Genomic DNA, 21398 nt, shown 5'->3' with positions numbered 1-21398 from the left:
CACCTCAACTCCCTAAGAAGATCAACTTGCAAAAGAGGGAGAAAGCCAACAGCCTAAAAGCCTTCACCCTCCTACAGGGCCAAGATCTGACATGCAGTTCTCTGACTTCTGATTAGCTTAGAATATCACAAATCTGACCAATGAAGTTGAAGTGATCTTAAAAGCCTAGGGCATGTCTGAATTTGAGAGGAGGAGGGAAGGATTAGTTCTCAAAGGGCCAGAAGTAATGTGCAGCCATGGCTAGTGACACTTAGAATAAGGCTAGAACTGCAGTTTAGCCACTGTGCTGTTATGAGATTGCTGTTGCTGTTAAAATTAGTGCCTTGTTTTATCATTACATATTGAGCAGTGCTATGCATCCTGACACATAATTTTAATAATAGCTTGTAAGTGTCAGTGATAATGTAATCTATTTAACAATGAGCCTAAAGATTATCCAGAAGAGAGCATATTATGCCCTGTTAAAACAGCTAATCTGCATAAAACTTATGACAAGCCAGGCCTTTTCAGTGCTTAATAAACTGGCTGAATATTCATTTTTTAAGGCACTGTCCAAGTTGGTTTGGTCACAGATGACTATTTAAAGTCCATTCCAAAGCTGGCAAATACTCCAGGGAAATAACACAAGAATAGGGAAAAAAATATGCAACAACAAACCACCCCCCTTAAAAACAACAAAAGACTGCCTCTAGCCAAACTCCCTCATGATTCATGTCAGCAATAACAAGCCCAATTCTAGCAGAACATAGGATGGCATTTGTTTCAAGTACTTACTGGCCACTTTTGTATAGGATTGGTGCAGGGCAGAGCAAAAAATCAGATTCCACTGTTTTTGGTTTTTCATCTGAAAAAACAAATCACACAAGCTTAATGTACTGAGCTGCCTAAATAAGGAGCTGATGTGTTAGAAGATGCTTTGAAGTCCCTCCCCTTCTCACAGTACACTGGTTTCTCAGTTGGTAGACTGGAACTTGCAAGCAAGGCAGGCCCAAGTGAGGGAATAAAGCTGCTGCTTTTTTAAAGCACCTTGATGCTTTGTTTTAATCAAGTCAGCTCATGGTCTTCCAGAGGGACAATTTCCTAGAATTAAGACCATTTTTGCAAAGAATGAGAATGCTATTAGGGGGTTCCTAATATGTGGAAGATTAAGGTTTGTTTCTAATTAGCCCCAACCCCATGTACTGCATTCAAAGACTACTTCATTAGTTGTAATTAGTGTCTATTTCTCTGGTGTTTCTCAAGGTTTTGAGCCTCTAGCTGTTTGCAGACTCTTAAGCTCACAAATGATCTATCTGCAGAGCACCATGTCCTTTGCTGCACTTGTGACTAGGAGAGGAAGGAGCTCTTTTATGTCATGCGTTTGGTAACCTGGGAGAAATTTTGTTCCTGTACACAGAACCATATTCCCAAAATTCCCCATCGTAGGACTGTTAATTTCTATACTGGAGCTGCTCCTGGACTATTTCCTGACTTAGAGATAAGAGCAGATAAATGATCTGCCAGATAAACTTGGAGATGACTCTGTCCTGCATTTAGGGAACAGGCAGGCATGTAAGCAGTTCAGGGGCAGCTGAAGGAGGAGCTGTTAGCATAAATGAGCTTTTCTTAAGTGCTATAATCTGCAGTGACTGCTTGGCCTAGATCTGGGGCTAGTTGTAAGGTGGGGAAGAGGGGATTAGCACATTGCCATATGCTTTTGTCTTAATGGTATGTTTCATAGATTATTTTTCTATCCCACAGCTACATTTGGCAGGTTTCCTTTCTAGCATTTGGTAATGGTTCTTTATAAATGCAAAAAGAGAAACATGCCAAATTCATCTTCTAAAAGAAGAACTGACAAAATAAGGGTTTGCTCTGAGGCTGGTCCCAAGGCAGAGCCTAGGCTATCAGTAAGGGGAACTCCAACAGTACAGTACTTTGTCATGCCACTACCCTCTGCTGTGCCCTCAGATGCCTAGGGTTCTGCTGAGATACCACTGCTTTTTCCTGGAGGAGAATGCAATGATTTGGAGACACTTCTCCTAGCTTCTCCTTCCCCCTGCTACTGCTCAGAGAGCCCTTCCTGCCTTTTTCTCTAGCCTAGCTCAGACAAAACTGCTTGGGGCTCCACACAGGGCTATAGAGAATGAGCTTGCATTTCAGGGGAAGGGTCAAGTTCAATTTCCCCATGTCCTTCCTGTACTACTCCCTAAACATTTGCTGTTGTCTGCTGCTGAAGACAAGACCCTAGGTGAGTTGTAGCAGGCCTCTGGCAAAACCCCATCCAGCAAATAAATACATCACTATGCCATTCCCTTCCCTTTGTGTGCTTCAGGGCACTCTTTCCTGAAGCCAAGGGAAAAAAAAAAAAGCAGCCCAGAGATCTATTAGGATATTCTCACATCAGCTGCAATCAAGTATTTCAGGGCTTCAACCTGTCCAAGTATAGTTATTTCTACCACAGCAAAGCAGCTGTACTTGTGCTGCAAAAGACTGCACAATCAGAGAAGCAGAGAAACCAAAGTCAGAAAATATTTCAAAAGGCAAGACACTTCACACATTCTTCAGTGACACCCACCCAAGCTGTTAAAAGGCTTTCTAAGTAACCTATTCCAGGCCTGGGAAATGTTTACAGTGAGAACCATTCTCCTAATACCTCACCTACTTCTGCTGTAGAATTTGAAGCCTGTTGCCTCTTGTTCTCTTCTCAGCAGATTTGGAGAGCCTAGCTTATTATTTTTAGCCCTGCAGCAACCATAAGTAACAATTACTTTGGCCATTTCTCCTTTCCTGTAGAGGTAACAAACTGAACTTTTCTGTCCTTCCTTACAGCTGGTGTTCTGGACTTCTGCCCATTCTTGCAGCTTTCTCTGGACACTCCCCACTGCAGATTCATGCCCCACTTGTAGCACAGAGCACATCACAATCCAAGTTCCCAGGGGCTATTGTTGGCAGCACAGCCCTCGATTCAACCAGCACCACAACCTGCCACTCATGGGAGCCATTGACACAGCTTGTGTGCAATGTGAGCAAATAAACAATCTGCTCAGGTAGGTGGTTGAACTGAGGGAGGAGGTAGAAAGGTTAAGAAGCATCAGAGAATGTGAAAGTGAAATAGATTGGTGGAGCCACACCCTGAGGCAAGGGCATGTAGAATTTGAAGCCTGTTGCCTCTTGTTCTCTTCTCAGCAGATTTGGAGAGCCTAGCTTATTATTTTTAGCCCTGCAGCAACCATAAGTAACAATTACTTTGGCCATTTCTCCTTTCCTGTAGAGGTAACAAACTGAACTTTTCTGTCCTTCCTTACAGCTGGTGTTCTGGACTTCTGCCCATTCTTGCAGCTTTCTCTGGACACTCCCCACTGCAGATTCATGCCCCACTTGTAGCACAGAGCACATCACAATCCAAGTTCCCAGGGGCTATTGTTGGCAGCACAGCCCTCGATTCAACCAGCACCACAACCTGCCACTCATGGGAGCCATTGACACAGCTTGTGTGCAATGTGAGCAAATAAACAATCTGCTCAGGTAGGTGGTTGAACTGAGGGAGGAGGTAGAAAGGTTAAGAAGCATCAGAGAATGTGAAAGTGAAATAGATTGGTGGAGCCACACCCTGAGGCAAGGGCAGAAGGAAGAAGTTCTTGAACAAGTGATGGATGCTCTGCTTCTGTCTGATGATAGGAGGGTACTCACAGGACAGAGAGGAATGGAGGGAGGTCCCTGCTTGGAGAGGCAAGTGAAAACCCTCACAGCCCCCTCACCCTCCCCGTTGCCCCCCTTGAAAAATAGGTATGAGGCTTTGGAACTTCATGGCTGGGCAAATGAAGATGGGGGGGGGTAGATCCATCTAGTGAGTCACCAAAGGCTTGTCACTCACCCCTATGCCTTAGGACTTCTTCAACTAAGAAGAAAAGGAGAGTAACTGTGGTAGGTGACTCCCTTCTGAGGGGAACAGAAGGGCCCATTTTTTTATGAGACCCATCCCACAGGGAAGTCTGCTGCCTCCCTGGGGGATAAGGCATGTTATAAAGGAAACTCTCTGATCTGGTACAGCCCTCTTGACTACTGTCCACTGCTGGTTTTGCAGGTTAGCAGTGATGAAATTGTTACCAGGAGTGCAAAAGCAATGAAGAGAGACTTCAGGGCCCTGGGATGGCTGGTTAGAGGGTCTGGAGCACAGGTAGTGTCTGCCTCCATACCTGTTGCAAGAAAGGATGAAGAGATGAACAGGAGGAGTCTGCAGATCAATGTATGGCTACATGACTGGTGCCACAGGCTTTGGGTTTTTCAGTCATGGGCTGCTACATGAGACACCTGGCCTGCTGGTGGCAGGTGGGATGCACCTGTCCCAGAGAGGGAAAAGGCTTTTGGAGCAGGAGTTAGCAGGGCTCACTGACAGGGATTTAAACTAGATATGAAGGGGAAGGGAGATAATTGGGCCTGTTAGGAACAAGCCTGAGAGAAACATGCCAGGGCTTGAAGGATGGTGGACTAGGGAGGATTCTTACTCTGTTGTTTCATCTGAGAGAAAGGATAGATGTTTAGAAATCATGGAAGCACCTGAGAAGGGTCTGGTAGGAAATGGAGCCCACAGTGGAAAAAAGGTGTTGGAATAATTAGCTCATCTGAAGAGCATCTATACCAATGCACCCAGTATGAGCAACAAACAGGGGGAGCTTGAATCCATGTGATACGCCAGGAAAACTATGACATAGTGGCTATCAGAGAAAGGTGGTGGGATGCATCACATGACTGGAGTGCCACAATCAATGGCTACAAGCTCTTCAGGAGGGATAGAAAGGGAAGGAGAGGGGGTGGAGTGGCCTTTTGTGTTAGAGAATGCTATGAGAGCTTGGAAATCAAAAATAGTCATGATGAGTTTAAGGGCCAATAAAACTGATATCACCGTGGGAGTCTGCTGGAGACTTCCCAACCAAACTGAGGTGGATGAAGCTTTCTATAATCAGTGGGAAAAATCTCCCAGTCACTTGCTGTTGTTCTTGTGGGGGACTTCAACCTCCCAAACATCTGCTGGGAATACAACACAGCAGAGAGGGAACATTCCAAGAGGTTCCTGGAATGTGTGGAAGAGAACTTCCTCACACAGCTGACAAGTGAGCTGACCAGGGAGGGTGTCCCTCCTGGACATGCTTCTGGTGAGCAGGGAAGATCTTGTAGGGGAAGTAAAGGTTGGAGACCATCTAGAGCACAGTGATCATGAGATGATTGGTTTAGATCCTTGGAGATACAAGGATCTATCCTTGGAGATACACCTTAGACTTCTGGAGGGCAAACTTTGACCTGTTCAGAAGACTGATTGACCCTTGGGAGGCTGCCTTGAAGGATAAAGGAGTCCAGGAAGGCTGGAAATACTTCAGGAAAGAAGTTTGAAAGGCACAGGAGCAGGCTGTCCCTGTCACCATCACAGGGGATGCAGAATGAGGTCATTGCAATGAAAGAGGAAGTGGTCAGAGACCTATGACACCACTTAAACACGCACATGGGACCGGATGGGTTACATCCAAGGGTGCTGAAAGAGTTGGTAGATGTGATCCCCAAGCCACTCTCCATCATTTACCTGAAGTCCTGGGTAACAGAGGAGGTCTCAAGGGACTGGAGGGTGGCAAATGTAACATCTATCTGTAAGAAAGGCAGAAGGGAAAATCTGGGAAACTACAGACCTGTTAGTCTGACCTCGGTACCAGGGAAGGTCATGGAGCAGATCATCTTGAGTGTCATTAAAAGACATATAGAGGACAACAAGGGAATCAGGCCCAGTCAGCATGGGTTTATGAAAGGCAGGTCCTGCCTGATGAGCCTGATCTCCTTTTATAACCTGATGAACCAACTATTGGATGAGGGAAAGGCTGTGCATATTGTCTATCTGGACCTCCAAAAAGCATTTGACACGGTTCCCCAAAGAACTCCCATAAAAAAACTGGCTGCTCATGGCCCGGATGAGCACACAATCTGTTGGATCAAGCACTGGCTGGACAGTCAGGCCCAAAGACTGGTGGTCAATGGAGTCCAATCCAGCTGGGGCCAGTCACAAGTGGTGTTTCTGAGGGCTCAGTGTTGGGATGTTTCTGTTTAACATCTTTATTGATGATCTCAGTAAGGACATAGAGTGTGTTATCAGTGAGTTTGCAGAGGACACCAAGTGTGGATCTGCATGAAGACAGGGAGGTTCTACAGAGAGACTTGGATAGATTGGATTGTTGGGCCAATGTTAATGGTCCGGGCTTCGAGAAGGCCAAGTGCTGGGCCCTGCACTTGGGCCACATGCAATGTTCCAGGCTTGGGGAAGTGTGGCTGGAAAGTGTCTGGCAGGAAAGGACCTGGGGGTTCTCACTGACAAGCGGCTGAACATGAGCCAGTGTGTGTGCCCAGGTGGCCAAGAAAGCCAATGGCATCCTGGCTTGTATTAGAAATGGTGTGACCAGCAGAAGTAGAGAGGTGATTGTCCCCCTGTGCTCAGCACTGGGGAGGCCACACCTGGAGTGTTGGGTCCAGTTTTGGGCACCTCAATTCCAGAGAGATCTCGAGGTGCTGGAGCGAGGACAGAGCAGGGCAATGAAGCTGGTGAGAATCAATCTGATGAAGAACACTTGAAGGAGCTGGGAATGTGTAGTCTGAGGAAGAGAAGGCTGAGGGGAGAGCTCATCAGTCTCTACAACTACCCGAAAGGTGATTGTAGAGAGGTTGGTGCTGGTCTCTTCTCATAGGTAATCAGTGACAGAACAAGAGGGAAGGGCTTCAAGCTGCACCAGGGCAGGTTTAGACTGGACAGTAGGAACAATCTTTCCACAGCAAGAGTGGTCAGACCCTGGCACAGGCTGCCTAGGGAGGAGGTTGAGTCACCATCCCTGGATGTGTTTAAGGATCATTTGGATGTGGTGTTGGTGGAGATGGTTTAGGGGAGAACATGGCAGAGCAGGGATGATGGTTGGACTCAGTGATCCCAACAGTCTTTTCCAACCTAAGAGTTCTATCATTCTAAGTACCATAAGCCTGCTGGTGTGTGCTGCTAGCATTGCTACTAAATAATGCCTGGACTTTTAGACACAGTCACCAGCAGGACAGAGGAGGTTTAAATTTGTGATGATTATGGAAATGGCTAAATCCCTCCTAAACTCCCATATTCTGTAGGTCCTTATCTCCACCAGTACCTTAATGCACTCCCTCTGAAGATGTGGAATGGACAGAATGCCACTACAAACATAACCATATTGATGCAAGCCTCAAGCACCCATGTGAAGAAGGTACCTGCTAGTGTTTTAATTTCCCAAATGGACAGACTAGGGTGGAGACAAGTGAAGCAGGGATAGAACTGAGGAGTCTTGATGACTTGCAAGCCAGCTGATTAAATTGAAATCTTCGTTCCAGTATCTTCAGGTCATGTTACTAAAGTCTCTATTTACCTTAGTGTGAAATTCATTTTATTCACCTGGAACTAAACTAGTCTGTTTCCCCACTTCTCCAAGTAAGAAATGAACACCATGAAAATACACAACTGCAGCAATAATTTTTCACTGTCAAAATTCTACCTCTATAAAGCTAATTTATGCAACAAGTGTAAATAAGGAAGCCACAGCTTAACTTAGGAACAAAGGTGACAATTTTAATTGAAACTGAAATGTATACAAGCATAATTTATTTACACAGGTTGCCTTTTTCCAGAACTACTGTGCTGTTTTTGTTCTTTTTCCAAATGACTTTAGACATTTAACATGCAGGAAAGATTGGCAGCCCCATTCAAGCATATATGATATCCAGAGAAAGGAAGAAAATGTACTGGAAACACTGGTTCAATTGGGTAGGAATTTAAGACAAGCTAATACAGAAATCAGATATTAGGTAGGGAAAAAATGAGTTGGGTTTTTTCTACAGGTCTGTTCTTGGTCATATTCCAGTCTGGGATACTGCTTAGAGCAAGAAGTTGGATGTACTTACACTAGCTATCCATTTTTGTTACTGGGTGTAAAAAAAAGGCAGAGGTTTTCACTAATAGCATTTTTTTCTGAGGTCATTTGTCTTGTGCCAGTGCAGGGAATCATGTAGCACAAGCAGACTAATCCCAATTCTGTGCCAGTGCAGGGAATCATGTAGCACAAGCAGGAATAGCATGATTTTTTTTATCTGCCCTGCTGCAAGTTAAGAGACTGAGGAAGAGAAGAACTAGTCCTGAATATTTTGCAGAAAATTAGCTGATGAACCATGTCAAAACACAGGGACAAAACAGTACCAGCTGCTCTGACTTGGCCTTATTCTATGCTATAACAGAAGTTCCAGGAAGAGGATTCCTAGTCAGAGGGACACCCACAGCCTGCCATGCCAATGACACAAACAGCACCATGGCTCTACATCTGGTAAAGCAGACAGCATGGGCAGAGATGTACCAAGACACCAAGGTAAGTGCAGCTTGGAAACCAGTGCTTTTGGAATCATGGTGAGAGCCTATGTCTTGGCTTGGGTCTTCTTACAAGAAGGGGCACTTGGTCAGTAGACTCTGTAGTTGAGTGTTTTTCATTTTCAAACATCTGCTGAACTGAGTACCAGGAACCAGACAGTTATGGCCATGCTAATGCACACGGCCACCTGGGCTGCCAAACCCCAGTCACAGGTCACAGCTAATGGCAGTCAATACCAAATTCAAATCACAAAGCAAGATGTGAAATAACTTGCGTCCTCTTTACTAATAATCCTCAGAGCTTTCTTATTTTCCTCCTCTTAAATATTTTTCTATTTTGTTTTTAATTAAATGAGGTCACAAGAAGCAAAATAAATTGCTTATTAGGAAATATAATGGCAGATCACCTCTAACTTGAATACTTACAAATTGTAGTTCCATTCACTTGATAGGTACAAGTAACACCATCCGTTTTCCCACCAAGGGTTAAGCCACTTCCTCTAAGAACAACTTGAAACTCCTCTGGAGAGAAAAGGAAAAAACCAGTATCACCAATCTTTAGTACATTGCAAGAAGTGAAAGGAAAATTTCAATATAACCTGCAATAAAATGAGGCACAACATAGCAATGCTACAAATTTACTCAGGTCTCCTTTTTACTGGAACCCTGGTACTGCATTCTCCATTTAGTTCACTGTAGGAAAAATAAAGATTTGTTCCCAAATCTTTATCACTGAGGCAGCCCTATTAAAATGGAAGTTATTTCTGACTACCAAGGGGATCTGGGGCTCAGTTGCATATTAAGTATTCTCAGTGAATACTTTGATAAATGAGAAATCTGGGTCTCCTAACAAGATGACTCTCCAAAGCTGGATCAGGCCCCTGTGGTGTCAGATAAAGAAAACATTTCTCCTTAGTTCTCTTTGTCTGGAAGTTGCATAAGGGCCACACTATTTGTGAACTGTGCAGAGGAATGAAAACTTTGTTTACCAGGGCCACTGATTTCATTGAGATGATCCATGTTTTTACAAAAATATCAATACAAGGAGATTTTGCAACTGCCTTGTTTTGATGGGTCTCAAACCACTTGTTACACAAAAATGCAGTCAAATGCTTCGCTGCTTCACAGATCTGAGGCAGGGCACTAGAAATACTGTCATGAATTTAAATGAACATGCATGTGATAGTTTGAGTGGACCTGGCAGATTGATGACAAATAAAAGAGTAACAAGAGAGAGGGTCTTTAGGACCCTGGGAGGGTTGGAACAGAGAGGGGTCAGTATTCCCTCCCACTTCCTGCCATGCTCTATAAAATCCAGGAGAACTGGAAGCTCAGCCTCTTTTTTTCCCACATCTTTCTTCCTTGCAGCTGGTGCTGCTCAGGGGTTGTTCAACTCGCCATGTGTTCTCCAGAATCCAACTGTACTGGATGCTGTGAGGAGCTGTGGACCTCTCTCCTGAGGCAGCCTTGCCACAAGGGACTCTCACCCATCTATTCCTGCCATCATCAAGATCAGTTTTGTATGTATCTGTATATAAGTTGATACATCTGTTTTCACCCTTCATGTAATTTCTTTTCTGTGTTAGAGTAAACTTGTTCCAGTTTCAATTTCCAACCTTGAAGTCTCTCTCCCTGATTCCTTTTACCACGTTCCCTTGGGAGGGTGGACGAGGGGTAATAGAGGGCAGTTCTGTGCTCCAGTTTGTGGTTTGTCCTGACCACTAAACTGTCCTGACCAGTTTGTGGTTTTTCCTGACCAAATGCACTATCAGCATTCCCAGCAGGTAACTGAGTGACCATAGGTGAAACAGTAGGTGAGTGTCACAGACTAAATATCTTTGCTTTGACTACCAGGGCAAGTGCAGAGTATGACTAATGGGAGAGGGGCAGCTAAATGCATCTCAAACTTCTACATGCATTACCTAAATTATTGAAGTAGGCCCTAGAAGAGCTCCTCAGAGGGAAAAAAAACTTACTTAACAGAGAAGGATCAGATCTTTCTTGAATTCTCTGGAGATTTTTTGAGATAGAGGTGTTTTATTCTAGAAATCTGTGGGGTTTTCCTCTGAGTAAAATAAGAAAATCATAGTTCTACAATAATTGAATATTATTTTTAAATTATAAAAACTTACCTCCCACACAGACACTTGATGGCTCCAAATATAAAATCTCAGTGCATGATTGCTTCAAAACCTATTGCAAAAGAGGAAACTGGTCATAAGTAGGTTTCAGAGTGCTATTTCAGTGAGAAACATTCTTTAAACAAACGCTTGTGCCTAGAAGATACACATGCACAGCTACAGATTTGATTTGCACAAGTCTGGCTCAGTAGGACATTGCCTTGAGCATGTAAAACTTCTGCACACCTGCACAGTCAAGTTGCCTGCAAGTTCATGAGACTTGGATTGGTTAAATGCAGGACAGTCTTCAAAAAATAATGTCTGATTTTGGTCTTTAAATTTCGGTCCAGATTCCTAACGTAATTTTCCACGAACCTAAATCCTAATGTTTAAGCCAGAAATTAGTGACAAGAAGCCTGATCCAAAAATCTAACCCAGTCAAAAGCAGTCTTCCAACAATCTGTGGATGAAGCCAACTGCACGTTATTCCAAGTGCTGGCATACTGCCCTCAGTAAAGCACAGCAAGGTGTTTTTGACTGTGCTGCCTTCTGTCAGATGGATTTTTTTTCACTGCTGTACTGCTCTGATTCTCTAACCAGTCAGGGAATACTGTTCCAGAATGCTGGGACACAACAATTCTCCTACAGGTGACTTGGAAATAAAAGTAATGGAATGTAAGAGAAAGGAGGAACTAGACCCCTTTAACCAACTGGTACTTATAAAGGTCTCAGGCACTATCCTTATTTTCAGCCAAGTTACATTTTACCATTTACAAATACATAGAGTGATCAAGTTATGCATAGTCACTAAAGCAGAGGCATAAATAGCACCCAGGTGTTGATCACTACAGACCACTTTATTTTCCATTTGGAAATGGTGCATCTCAGAAGAAACAGGTCAAGCTTGTGTGACTACAGCTGTTGCTGGAATCTAGTGGTGAGACCATGCTCTCCTCCCACTGCCTGGATCTCAGTCCCACAGCAGGGCCCATCTCTTACTGGTTACTGTTGCCCAGGAAGGAGGTGTGATATCTATTACCAAAGTGTTAATCCCCCTCCTCTAAGCAGGATTTCAGCTAACTCCAGGGAAATGAGCCCCTTGATGCTTGTACGTAGAACTAAACACAAGCTACAGCCTAACTTCCTTCTACCTTCATACAATAATGTGTGATTTTCCCCATTGGTTTTTAATTTTACTCTCAGAAGGTTTTTGCAATGTCATTATAAGCCTTGCCCTGTACTAAGTGATACATTTCTAGTAGGAATTCATATGTAATCGTCTGTGGAATCAATTTAGGTCCTTGTTTAATCACTTGCATAGTACAAAGTTTGATGATTGTCCCCTCTCTACCCCTATTTACCAAAAATGTGCCTCCTCCTAAGCAGTAAATGTAATGCTCTCTTATTCTTAGCTCCTTTTTCCTTCCTTTAAATACTTTTTTTTTTTTTACTCTATTTGGTGGTGAGTTTTGTTGTTACTTATCCAGACCCAGCAGAAACAATATTTGTCACTGTACATAATCAAAAAGGATGCCAAGCTCCAAGAAAAAGAATAACCAGTTGCATTTAACATTTTCAGCATCACCTGACTCCCTGCAAACTGTTGTGCTCAAATTATCTTTTTAGTGCTTCAAACTCATGTTTATAAACATTAAGTAGCATTTAAAAAAGAGACCTAGCAGGCACATACATTTGGATGCAACACAGCAATAGAGATCTTTGGAAAAAATGTAGCCTGGAGTTTGGTGCAAGTTGACTAGTTTATATTAGCTGCAGATCTCATCTCACTTCCAAAAAAGGACTTAGCTTTTTGATTTCTGCTTCAGTGTAGAGAAAGGAAGTGTTACTTAGTTTATTTGCAGAAGGAGGGGGGAGGGAATATTTTGTGCAAAATAAAATACAGAAAGAATGCAGCATTTTATTCCTTCACTGTAAAAACCTGTGGAGTATTTCCTCTGAAGATGTATAGTCATATTTAAGTCAGAGACTAGACTTGCTTTAATGCAAAGTACAGATCTAGCAGTCAGCAGTATCAAAGCCCACTGAGTACTTTTTTTGAGTAGCACAGGGAGAAACTTTCCAACTCTTGTCCCCACATGCCCACTGTCTGATGAGGCAGGGCCACATTATGAACTGGGAAGAGGGAAAGACTGACAGACACAATCTGTCTTTTCTTGGAAAGTAGTATTTCTGTAATTGCACTGTATCTGATAGTGATTTTTCTAACTTTTTCCAAATGCAATATAAAACAGGAGAAGAACTATTTGGACATGCTTAACTGACTTTGGATTTCAGAATAAACTAGTGGGGGGACAACCACAACTGAGACAAAATGTGATGTAGATTCAATAATCCCAGTTCATGAACAAAAGTGAATTTCAATATAAGGCTCAGGATACACTGACTTCCTGTATGGCAGCATGGAATTCATGTTTATACATAAAGCAGGAAAATATTGGGGTTTAATACTGTTCTTAGAAATAAACAATTGCTTTGACACTAATTTTTTAATTATTCCTGTTCTTCATTTGGCTTGAGAAAGCTGTACTGTTCAGAGATCTGCAGTGTCTTTGCAAGGCTGGTAGCCTAAGACTGTAACTTGCACCCAATAAAACATACATTACATACATAATGTTTTCCAAGTTTAACTAGTTCTTTTCCATCCTTCAAAAAGCTGCTCAATAGTCCATGCTTTAAAAAATGCCTTGTCCCTGAAAATCCTTCAACAACAATCATCAAGAAACCTTAAGAAGCAGAAATAAAAAACTTTGTAAAGACTCTGCTGGAATCAGGTGGAATCAACCTAAAAGCATATATCTTGCTCAGTCATTTACTTTCTGGGTTCTTCTCATCACTCCCTCTAAGCAACAGTGAAACTACACGCAGAACCAAATTTCCCATGAATTAAGTAAAAATCTGAGTGTTCTTGCAAAGGGTCAAACCCCTTTAACTGTACCAAGCACAACCAGTTTGAAAAGTCTGGCTCACAAGGCTATGGCAATGCAGTTAACAATCAACAGAACACCTGAAAATCTTGTCAAGGCATCAGTGGCCTCTTCTTTCACTTGTGGGGGAAGGGAAAAGTACTTTCACATCTTAAAAGGACACATAGAAACTTGTGGCCTTTGTTTAATCTTTCCTGGCTCTAGCTCACACTCTTTTCTAGCTAGTATTTTTTCCTCTTTCCATGCAAACTCTTTCTTCCAAGCTTGCACAGGGCACTCCAATAAAAAGCTCATTTCTTCTTGAGGAGAAATTATGTGAAGAAATCTTACCCATTTTCCCTTATGATCCCTGTTCATCATTTAATATCTCCAGATCAGGGCTGTTCCTGGTTCACTCTTTGGAATATATGGTAGCCCTGTGGAATGTTCTTTCAGCAACAGCTAATGAGGGATTTTCTGAAGTGCATGTTGATGGCCTAAGTGCCCCTTTTCAAGGCGTTGGGGCTGTACTGTGTGGCTTAAAGGGGTGAGCACTGGGCTCAGGCACAGTGCCTGGGAGCTTTCATCCATAGCTCCAGCCTAGTATCCTTGTCACTTCTGCAGCCCACCAGGAGGGATATGACCAGTCTCAACAGTAACAGCTTTTAACAGAGCTCAGCTGTGTCTTACAGAAGCACATTAAACCAAAGCATGCATATAATTTCACCCCTCTTCTCCCCACACCCCTAACAATTTAAAATTAACTTTTTTTGCTCTGGAAACCTGTGCTGCAAAGTTATTGAGATGGAAAGGAACTAAAAAAAAACACAACTCTGCACTATGCTCCCTTTTTACCAGTTCAGGATAATCAAAGAGGATCAACTGCCATTGCAAATTAATTATTTAGAAACCTACCACCCACAAGAAAAGCAGAAATAATTACTATATAAGGCCATCCTTGGATAGGGTAGTTAAACACTGCTGACAGAAAATAAATTCAAATAAAACTATAAATTGCCTCAGTTTAACAGCATGCAAGGACAGATTCAGAAAGTTGATGTAATCCATTTCATTTCCAGAGATCCTCACCAAATATAGGGCTCTCTTTTCCCAGCCTTGCAAAGGCTTTCCCTCTAGCCACCTCCCTGAACACTAGCTGTCCAGAATAAAACATTTCACCCTCCAAAAAAAAGTGCAAAAGAGAATCAAGACCTGTTAGCCTGCATCCTGTGGTTTTATAGCTTCAGAAATGGAGAACTGTGGAGGAACTAAGGAGTGGTTCCTTCAGGTCTGAGCCAGAACTGTGCTCTGTGGAACTGCTTACACCTGGAACACATCAAGGCTAATCACAGTGGAGAGGGTTCCATCACATGCACAGCTCTGGGCTTGCCATTTTCAGGCTCATTGGGAAGCATGTGGGGCTGCTGCAAAAAGCAAAGGCAGAAGAGCTCTGTTCTTCAAGGTAGTCAGTCTCCTGTACTTTAAGAAAAGGAGACATGAAATTCAGGCCTGGCACATGCACTTTTTCTACCACAACAGACTGCTGAGGAAGCCCTATTCTGTAGCTCCTCTGTACACAGCACTTGTTACATCCCTGCCATACTGCAACAGCAGGCCACCAAGCACCTGGAATTGAAAAAAAAAAAAGCTGTTTTCTTTGAATAGTTAGTCCAACAGCTACCTCAGAAACAAGCAGCACGAACACAGCTTGTGCTGGGTGCTCACAACACTGCCTGGCACAGCATCTGGGGGTTGGCTGAAGGCAGAGGAGCTTCTGAGGCTTTTAGTTAAATTGCAGCTGATGGCTATTAAGTGAATGGATACTGTACAGTTTCCATAGCATTTCTCAGTAATGCAAGTTAATCATTTCAGAATACTTCAGAGAGCAGAAGTTACCCAAATAAATGTATCCAGGCTATCCCATGGGTGCTTAAAAGGAAATTCACCCATGATGGAAACTTGCTGCCATACACTGGGATTCTGTTTGGCTGAGGAAGGTTGCCTTTTCAGACAGGGTCACTTGAAAACTGGCCGCTGGGCTGCCCAGCTCTGTCTGGGAGCCAGTTATTGTATTCCTTATGTTCATGTGCAACTTTAAGCATATTAATCTTCTTTTCAATGCAGTGGGATGACATCCCGGCTTGCAGTTAAAGATGTTCCTTGCTGGATCAAGCTTTTGATGTCCCATACAGAAAATTAGGTTCAGCTGCCTCCCACAACAGCCCTGTAGAATCTGGCATACATGCAGCTCTCAGAGGCTCTGTCCTTTAGAGGAGTTTCCATGTTTTTAGCCCTTAATGTCAAAACACTTTCTACCCACTCACAGCAGTGAAGCATGCAGTGATCAGAACTGGAGCTGTTTAGCTCTCAAACTGATGCAAACTGGCATTCACATTTTGTCTTCAAGTCCTACCTTGTCTGATTCTCACCTGCCTCCATCTTTCAAGCTCTTTCAGAGGCTTACAAGCCCCAGTTTTGTGTTACATGTAACTTAATCTTCCTCAGGCTTGAGCAAGTGCACATGTAAGTTTATCTTAACTTTATCAACTTAGCAGTTTGTCAACCCTTTTCGCTAGTGATTTTTTTTTTCTAAACAACTGGATTGCTAACCAGTACTTAAAATCCACAGCAATCCTTACCAGTGGTAAGGATTTCTTCCCTCTAGAAGGTTCCCAAAGGCCCACATAACTTCACAGCCCACTTCCTAAATAAGTTGTTTAACATTTTGTCATTAATAAAACATTAAATTCAATTAGAGGCGTTTTACAGAAACATTGTCAGTTTCTGACCTGTAGGTGTCTGAGTTGAAAAACAGAATCATGTTTTTGTTAGATTTAAGCTGCAGAAACAATACACCTACGCAAATAATTACATTAGCATAGAAAAGGCAGCTGTCTCTGCTATAAATTGTGAAAAGGCAGCCAAATAAACTATCTGGTATAAGGCTCACTAATGCTTATAGTCTTTGCAAACTCCATCACTGATTTTAAATTCTGCCTTGTCACAGATCTTGTCCCTGTATTATGCAAACGTTTCTCCCCATGGAAATCATGCCTTTTGCACCTTCCAGTACCTCTTTAACTTGGCAGGGACTGCCAGCTCTGCTTTAACTCACTTTTCACCCTTGTTACAGCCTCTTAAAAGTTATCAGAGTTGAAATAGTGAAGTAGTACAGTTCCTGCAGCTTTTTAAGTATTTTGACTACCAAACACTCAGAACATAACTGTGGAACAGAGCTGTACCATGTGGTACAGTGTTACACACAGGCCAACAGGCAACACACAGGGTTTGTCAACCCTTTTCGCTAGTGATTTTTTTTTTCTAAACAACTGGATTGCTAACCAGTACTTAAAATCCACAGCAATCCTTACCAGTGGTAAGGATTTCTTCCCTCCAGAAGGTTCCCAAAGGCCCACATAACTTCACAGCCCACTTCCTAAATAAGTTGTTTAACATTTTGTCATTAATAAAACATTAAATTCAATTAGAGGCGTTTTACAGAAACATTGTCAGTTTCTGACCTGTAGGTGTCTGAGTTGAAAAACAGAATCATGTTTTTGTTAGATTTAAGCTGCAGAAACAATACACCTACGCAAATAATTACATTAGCATAGAAAAGGCAGCTGTCTCTGCTATAAATTGTGAAAAGGCAGCCAAATAAACTATCTGGTATAAGGCTCACTAATGCTTATAGTCTTTGCAAACTCCATCACTGATTTTAAATTCTGCCTTGTCACAGATCTTGTCCCTGTATTATGCAAACGTTTCTCCCCATGGAAATCATGCCTTTTGCACCTTCCAGTACCTCTTTAACTTGGCAGGGACTGCCAGCTCTGCTTTAACTCACTTTTCACCCTTGTTACAGCCTCTTAAAAGTTATCAGAGTTGAAATAGTGAAGTAGTACAGTTCCTGCAGCTTTTTAAGTATTTTGACTACCAAACACTCAGAACATAACTGTGGAACAGAGCTGTACCATGTGGTACAGTGTTACACACAGGCCAACAGGCAACACACAGGCAACAACCTGCCCTTCTAGCACTTTCATGAATTTCACGTTCCAAGAAATGGTGAGAACAATGCACTAGTAACGAGCCATAAGCAACCCAACTGTACATTGACAATTAACAAAATATGCTAAATGTCAATTTATTTCATAGCACCATTCGATTTTGCTTAGCCTCAGTTTGCAGTTCAAAAGTTTTTGGCAGCAGTCAGCACCATAAATCATAACTCACTTGGCATCTGTTCCTCCCCAGAACTATATGCTGAATTCAGAATTTGGGGCAGGTCAGCAGCACAGCTGGATTCTTTGTTGAACCACCATAAGAATTTTTAAGTCTACTGTTCTGAAACTAGAAAATTATATAGAGATGTGTAAGGCACTTGTTTCCCAGTTAAAAGGTAAGTGTAATTGTGAACTGATGGAGGAAGAGAGATCTTTGACACTTTTTGATCAGACATGGCATGCTAATGTTTTGAACAATTAAGGATTTCCAATCACCTTTATTCCCTATAGTTCAATTCCAAACATGCCCCTCTTTGTTCACCTCATTGGAAGCCTATCCCAGAAGAAGCTAACTCACAAAAGAGCGTCTGAGATGGCCCTTGCAATGCAAGAATATTTTAAACTACCTTTAGTATTACTAGTCTCAGTTGGATCTGTGCACAGATGATCAGCTGCACTACTCAGGCTCCATGGCTGTCTCCTGATTAGGGATTGCAAACCTTTTGGGCTCCCACAGGGTGCTGCTCCTCAGGGAATGCCACACACCTGTACCACTGGCCTGGAGAGCAGCAATTGAAGGGGCAGACAGGAGTATAGCTGCTTGAGGGCACAGTGTTTTTAAGTGAGTTTTAGAAACTCTGGATTTGAGCTGTGTGAAGCTGTCTGAGCCTGTGGAACAATGCTCTTTCATCCTTTCTATAGTAAGTTGATACCTTCTTGACCTTTTTCCCATCTTAGAGCTGTGAAACTCAGAAGAATGTGTAGTGAAAACAGTGTTGTACTAGTGTTTGGTTTTGTCATTTTGAGCTAGGTTGGGCAGGCAGCCTGTCTGGCTGGAGTGAGTCAAGGAGGACCTATCAAAACAGAGTGCATGTAGGTGCTTAGTTTAGTTCTTAAAATGATTTTGCTTCATTTGCTCTGACTGGCTGAACTAGGCCTGGGCTTAACCCACATTTCCATGTGTTTTTATTTTTCTATGAGTCATTTATAAGTACTACTGGTAGCTTTGGTCCTTTTTTTTTTTCCCTTTAACTTAAAACCTTTTTTTCCACTATTGCTGAGGCAGTAAAAAGGAAATGGAAGTAAAACAGGAGGTGTTTAATTGGTGTCATGGACTTATTTGCTATTTTTGTTCTAGAGAATGAAATGGTGACTGTCTATAGATCAGTATTTTTCATTCTGTATTTATTGAACCTTACTGCTTGTAAAAGTGAACATGTGTAAAATCAGGGTGGTGAAAAACTTAGATTGTACATATGCTGGTATCATTACATTTCTCTCCCATTCCTAAGTTGTTGGGTGTTTACCCTCAATATGAGTTAAGCCCCCTTATACCTGTAGTAGAGCTAGGCTTTAAAGATAAAGACCCAGAGTAGGTTACAAGAGGAAATGAATATAAGTAAAGCCCTTGATCTTGGTGCTTACACTGGACTAATCTTAATCATACCCAGGATCTTTGAGTCAGAATTGCCTTCACAGCACACTTCAGGCTCTAGACAGGCCAGCTTTTCCATACAGCAACTAATGTTTAAACTGCTTGAAGCCAATTTTTTTGTTTCCAAAGGGAAATCTTCCATTCTTTCAGATAGTGCCACAAGTTTCATATTATTATAATTGGAATTTAGTGAAAAAAAGTATTAAAAAGGTAACTTGGAATGAAACAAATTCTTTCCTAGTAAACACCATTTTGAAACTTCTCTCCAACGAAGTCACAGCAAAGGAACTACAGCAGTTAATAGCTAATGGGATCTACATCTATCTGCTGCCAAACATCTGTGCTCTTAACTACAACTGGCTGCCAATTCCAGCCTGCTTCCTGACACTGCTCAGCAATGCCTTAGACAAAGAGCAAGGGTAAAGGGGCTGGGGGGGAAGGTTGCTATCCTGTTCCCTATCTAAATGAAAAAAATCACTGAGACATATGGTCTTGCATAAAATAACCATCAGAGAGAAGCTTGGTGCAGTGTCGGGTTAGTAAGAATATTCTAATCATACAATATCTAAGCATTACCTCATTTGCAGTCACTGAGTAAACGTAGATGACAGAACTGTGGGTCCTAAGAGATGTGTATTTTAACAGCATCAAAACCTTTACCCCCAAATTACTAAAAACAACCGTAAAGCCACTACTTATCAAGTGATAAGAATCAAAGGCAAACTCTTACTTTCCATAAAAGGAAAAAAAAAGTTACTTAGGCTATTTATATATTTTTTTTAATTAATAAGGAAAATCTGGCTCAAAGAAACCTATCACTAAGGAAACACTAGATTTCATTTGGACTTGCATGTGCTTCATTTTAAGTTTTGCAGCATCCCTTATGTAACAGAGTGATAGCCATGCAGGAAAGGCTGACAAGTCAAATTCACATCACAAGGCACATGCATGCTCACACAAACTGGAACCATGTCAGTTACATTGCTGGCTTATCAAGCTCTCTGTTCTCCAGGAAAACATTATATGGTTTGTAATATGTCAGATAATGTCAAATTAAGGGCTGCACAGCAGTGAAGGGTAAAGCAGAAAGCATTCTATTCCAGGCCATTGATTCCTTTTAACAACTACATGCAGTAATTCCCAAAACTATCTATTCAGTCTCAATCACATGGAAAACATAGCACAGCATTCCTTCCAAACCTCGCATCCACTGCAGCTTGAATATTAGACTATCCAAGGGGATTAAAGAAGATGACTGATTTAATCAGAATAATTATTTTAATGATAACTTGTTGCATTTCTCCTCCCCCCACCTCCTTAAATGTTTAATATTTCGCTTCCTGGATTCCCAGTGCATAAACTGAGCATATTTTCTTCCTACAGGAAATGATCCAATTAAGTTGATGCATAATTGATAATGAACTGTTTAAGCTGATTTTGCTCTTGGAAAATCTTAACAGCATGCAGTCAGTTGGCTGACCCTCCTCCCCTCATCTGCAGCTGAGGGCCATCATTTCAGGAAAAAGGGGGGAGCAGACTCAGCATATTCTAAGCAAGGTAGATCAAGGAAGAATTTCAGCTTGAGCAAGCTGAGCTGGCTTAGGGCAGAAGTACAGACTGCTTCAAAATAACACAATCTGTGATTGCTACACAATAGCTAAGTTGCTTGCAACTTGGTCGCTAAGACACCCGCAATTTTGGCAGAGAGGCTCAGTGAACATTCTCCTGAGAGCTACTGTGCATTTACCAGAGAGACTGACCGTGGAGCCCTAACTGCTGCAGTTGTTAAGTGTCACACTTTCCATAAGTATGAACCCTGCCACCCTGCATTGTTGCTTTAGAGCAGGAAACGGTGGGAGATGCTAATCCACTCGTATGAGTTAGTGCTAATTCACAACCACCCCAGTGCAACAGCCTGGTCAGATCATGCTGCTGATAGTACATCTAGCTCAGAAGGCCTCAGATTCCCAGAGAGAGGCTGGGCACCTTTTTGTGAAATCACTGCAGTAAGTTTTACAAACCTATCAAGGCCACAATTACCCTTCACATGAAACACCTCTTGCCTACCTCTACATAACAGACTAGACTTCCTTCTTTACCCTCCTCTAGCACCAATTCACTGACCAACATGGGTCATTTACCTCTCTCCCTACTGACTTTTTGAAGGCACAGAGGTATAGGTCTGCTTTTCACCAAGTCTTGTGAAGCCTCTGTGGCCCCTTCTTCTGCTGAGGTTTTGGGATACAAGTGTAGTGACAATGACTGTCACCACATTCAAGATGAGAAGTGACTGGAGATGCACTG

General features: G+C 42.4%; 1 protein-coding gene across 1 annotated transcript in view; it reads right to left on the bottom strand.

Annotated features, from left to right (window-relative positions):
• Positions 1 to 774: 774 nt before the first annotated feature.
• LOC104391799 (anthrax toxin receptor 2-like) overlaps positions 775 to 21398 on the bottom strand; it is a gene marked incomplete at its 3' end in the record, with an annotated part of 35969 nt that continues 15345 nt past the window's right edge. The window contains exons 6-8 of the mRNA XM_010001145.1: positions 10522 to 10582; positions 8816 to 8911; positions 775 to 844 (exon numbers count right to left, since the gene is read on the bottom strand). Of these exons, the coding sequence (XP_009999447.1) occupies positions 775 to 844; positions 8816 to 8911; positions 10522 to 10582 (227 nt within the window). The remainder of the gene's footprint in view (positions 845 to 8815; positions 8912 to 10521; positions 10583 to 21398) is intronic.

Source organism: Chaetura pelagica, unplaced genomic scaffold (genome assembly GCF_000747805.2).
Source record: "Chaetura pelagica isolate M959 unplaced genomic scaffold, ChaPel_1.0 scaffold931, whole genome shotgun sequence".
NCBI classification, from domain to species: domain Eukaryota; kingdom Metazoa; phylum Chordata; class Aves; order Apodiformes; family Apodidae; genus Chaetura; species Chaetura pelagica.
This window is presented reverse-complemented; position numbering and strand designations above follow the sequence as displayed.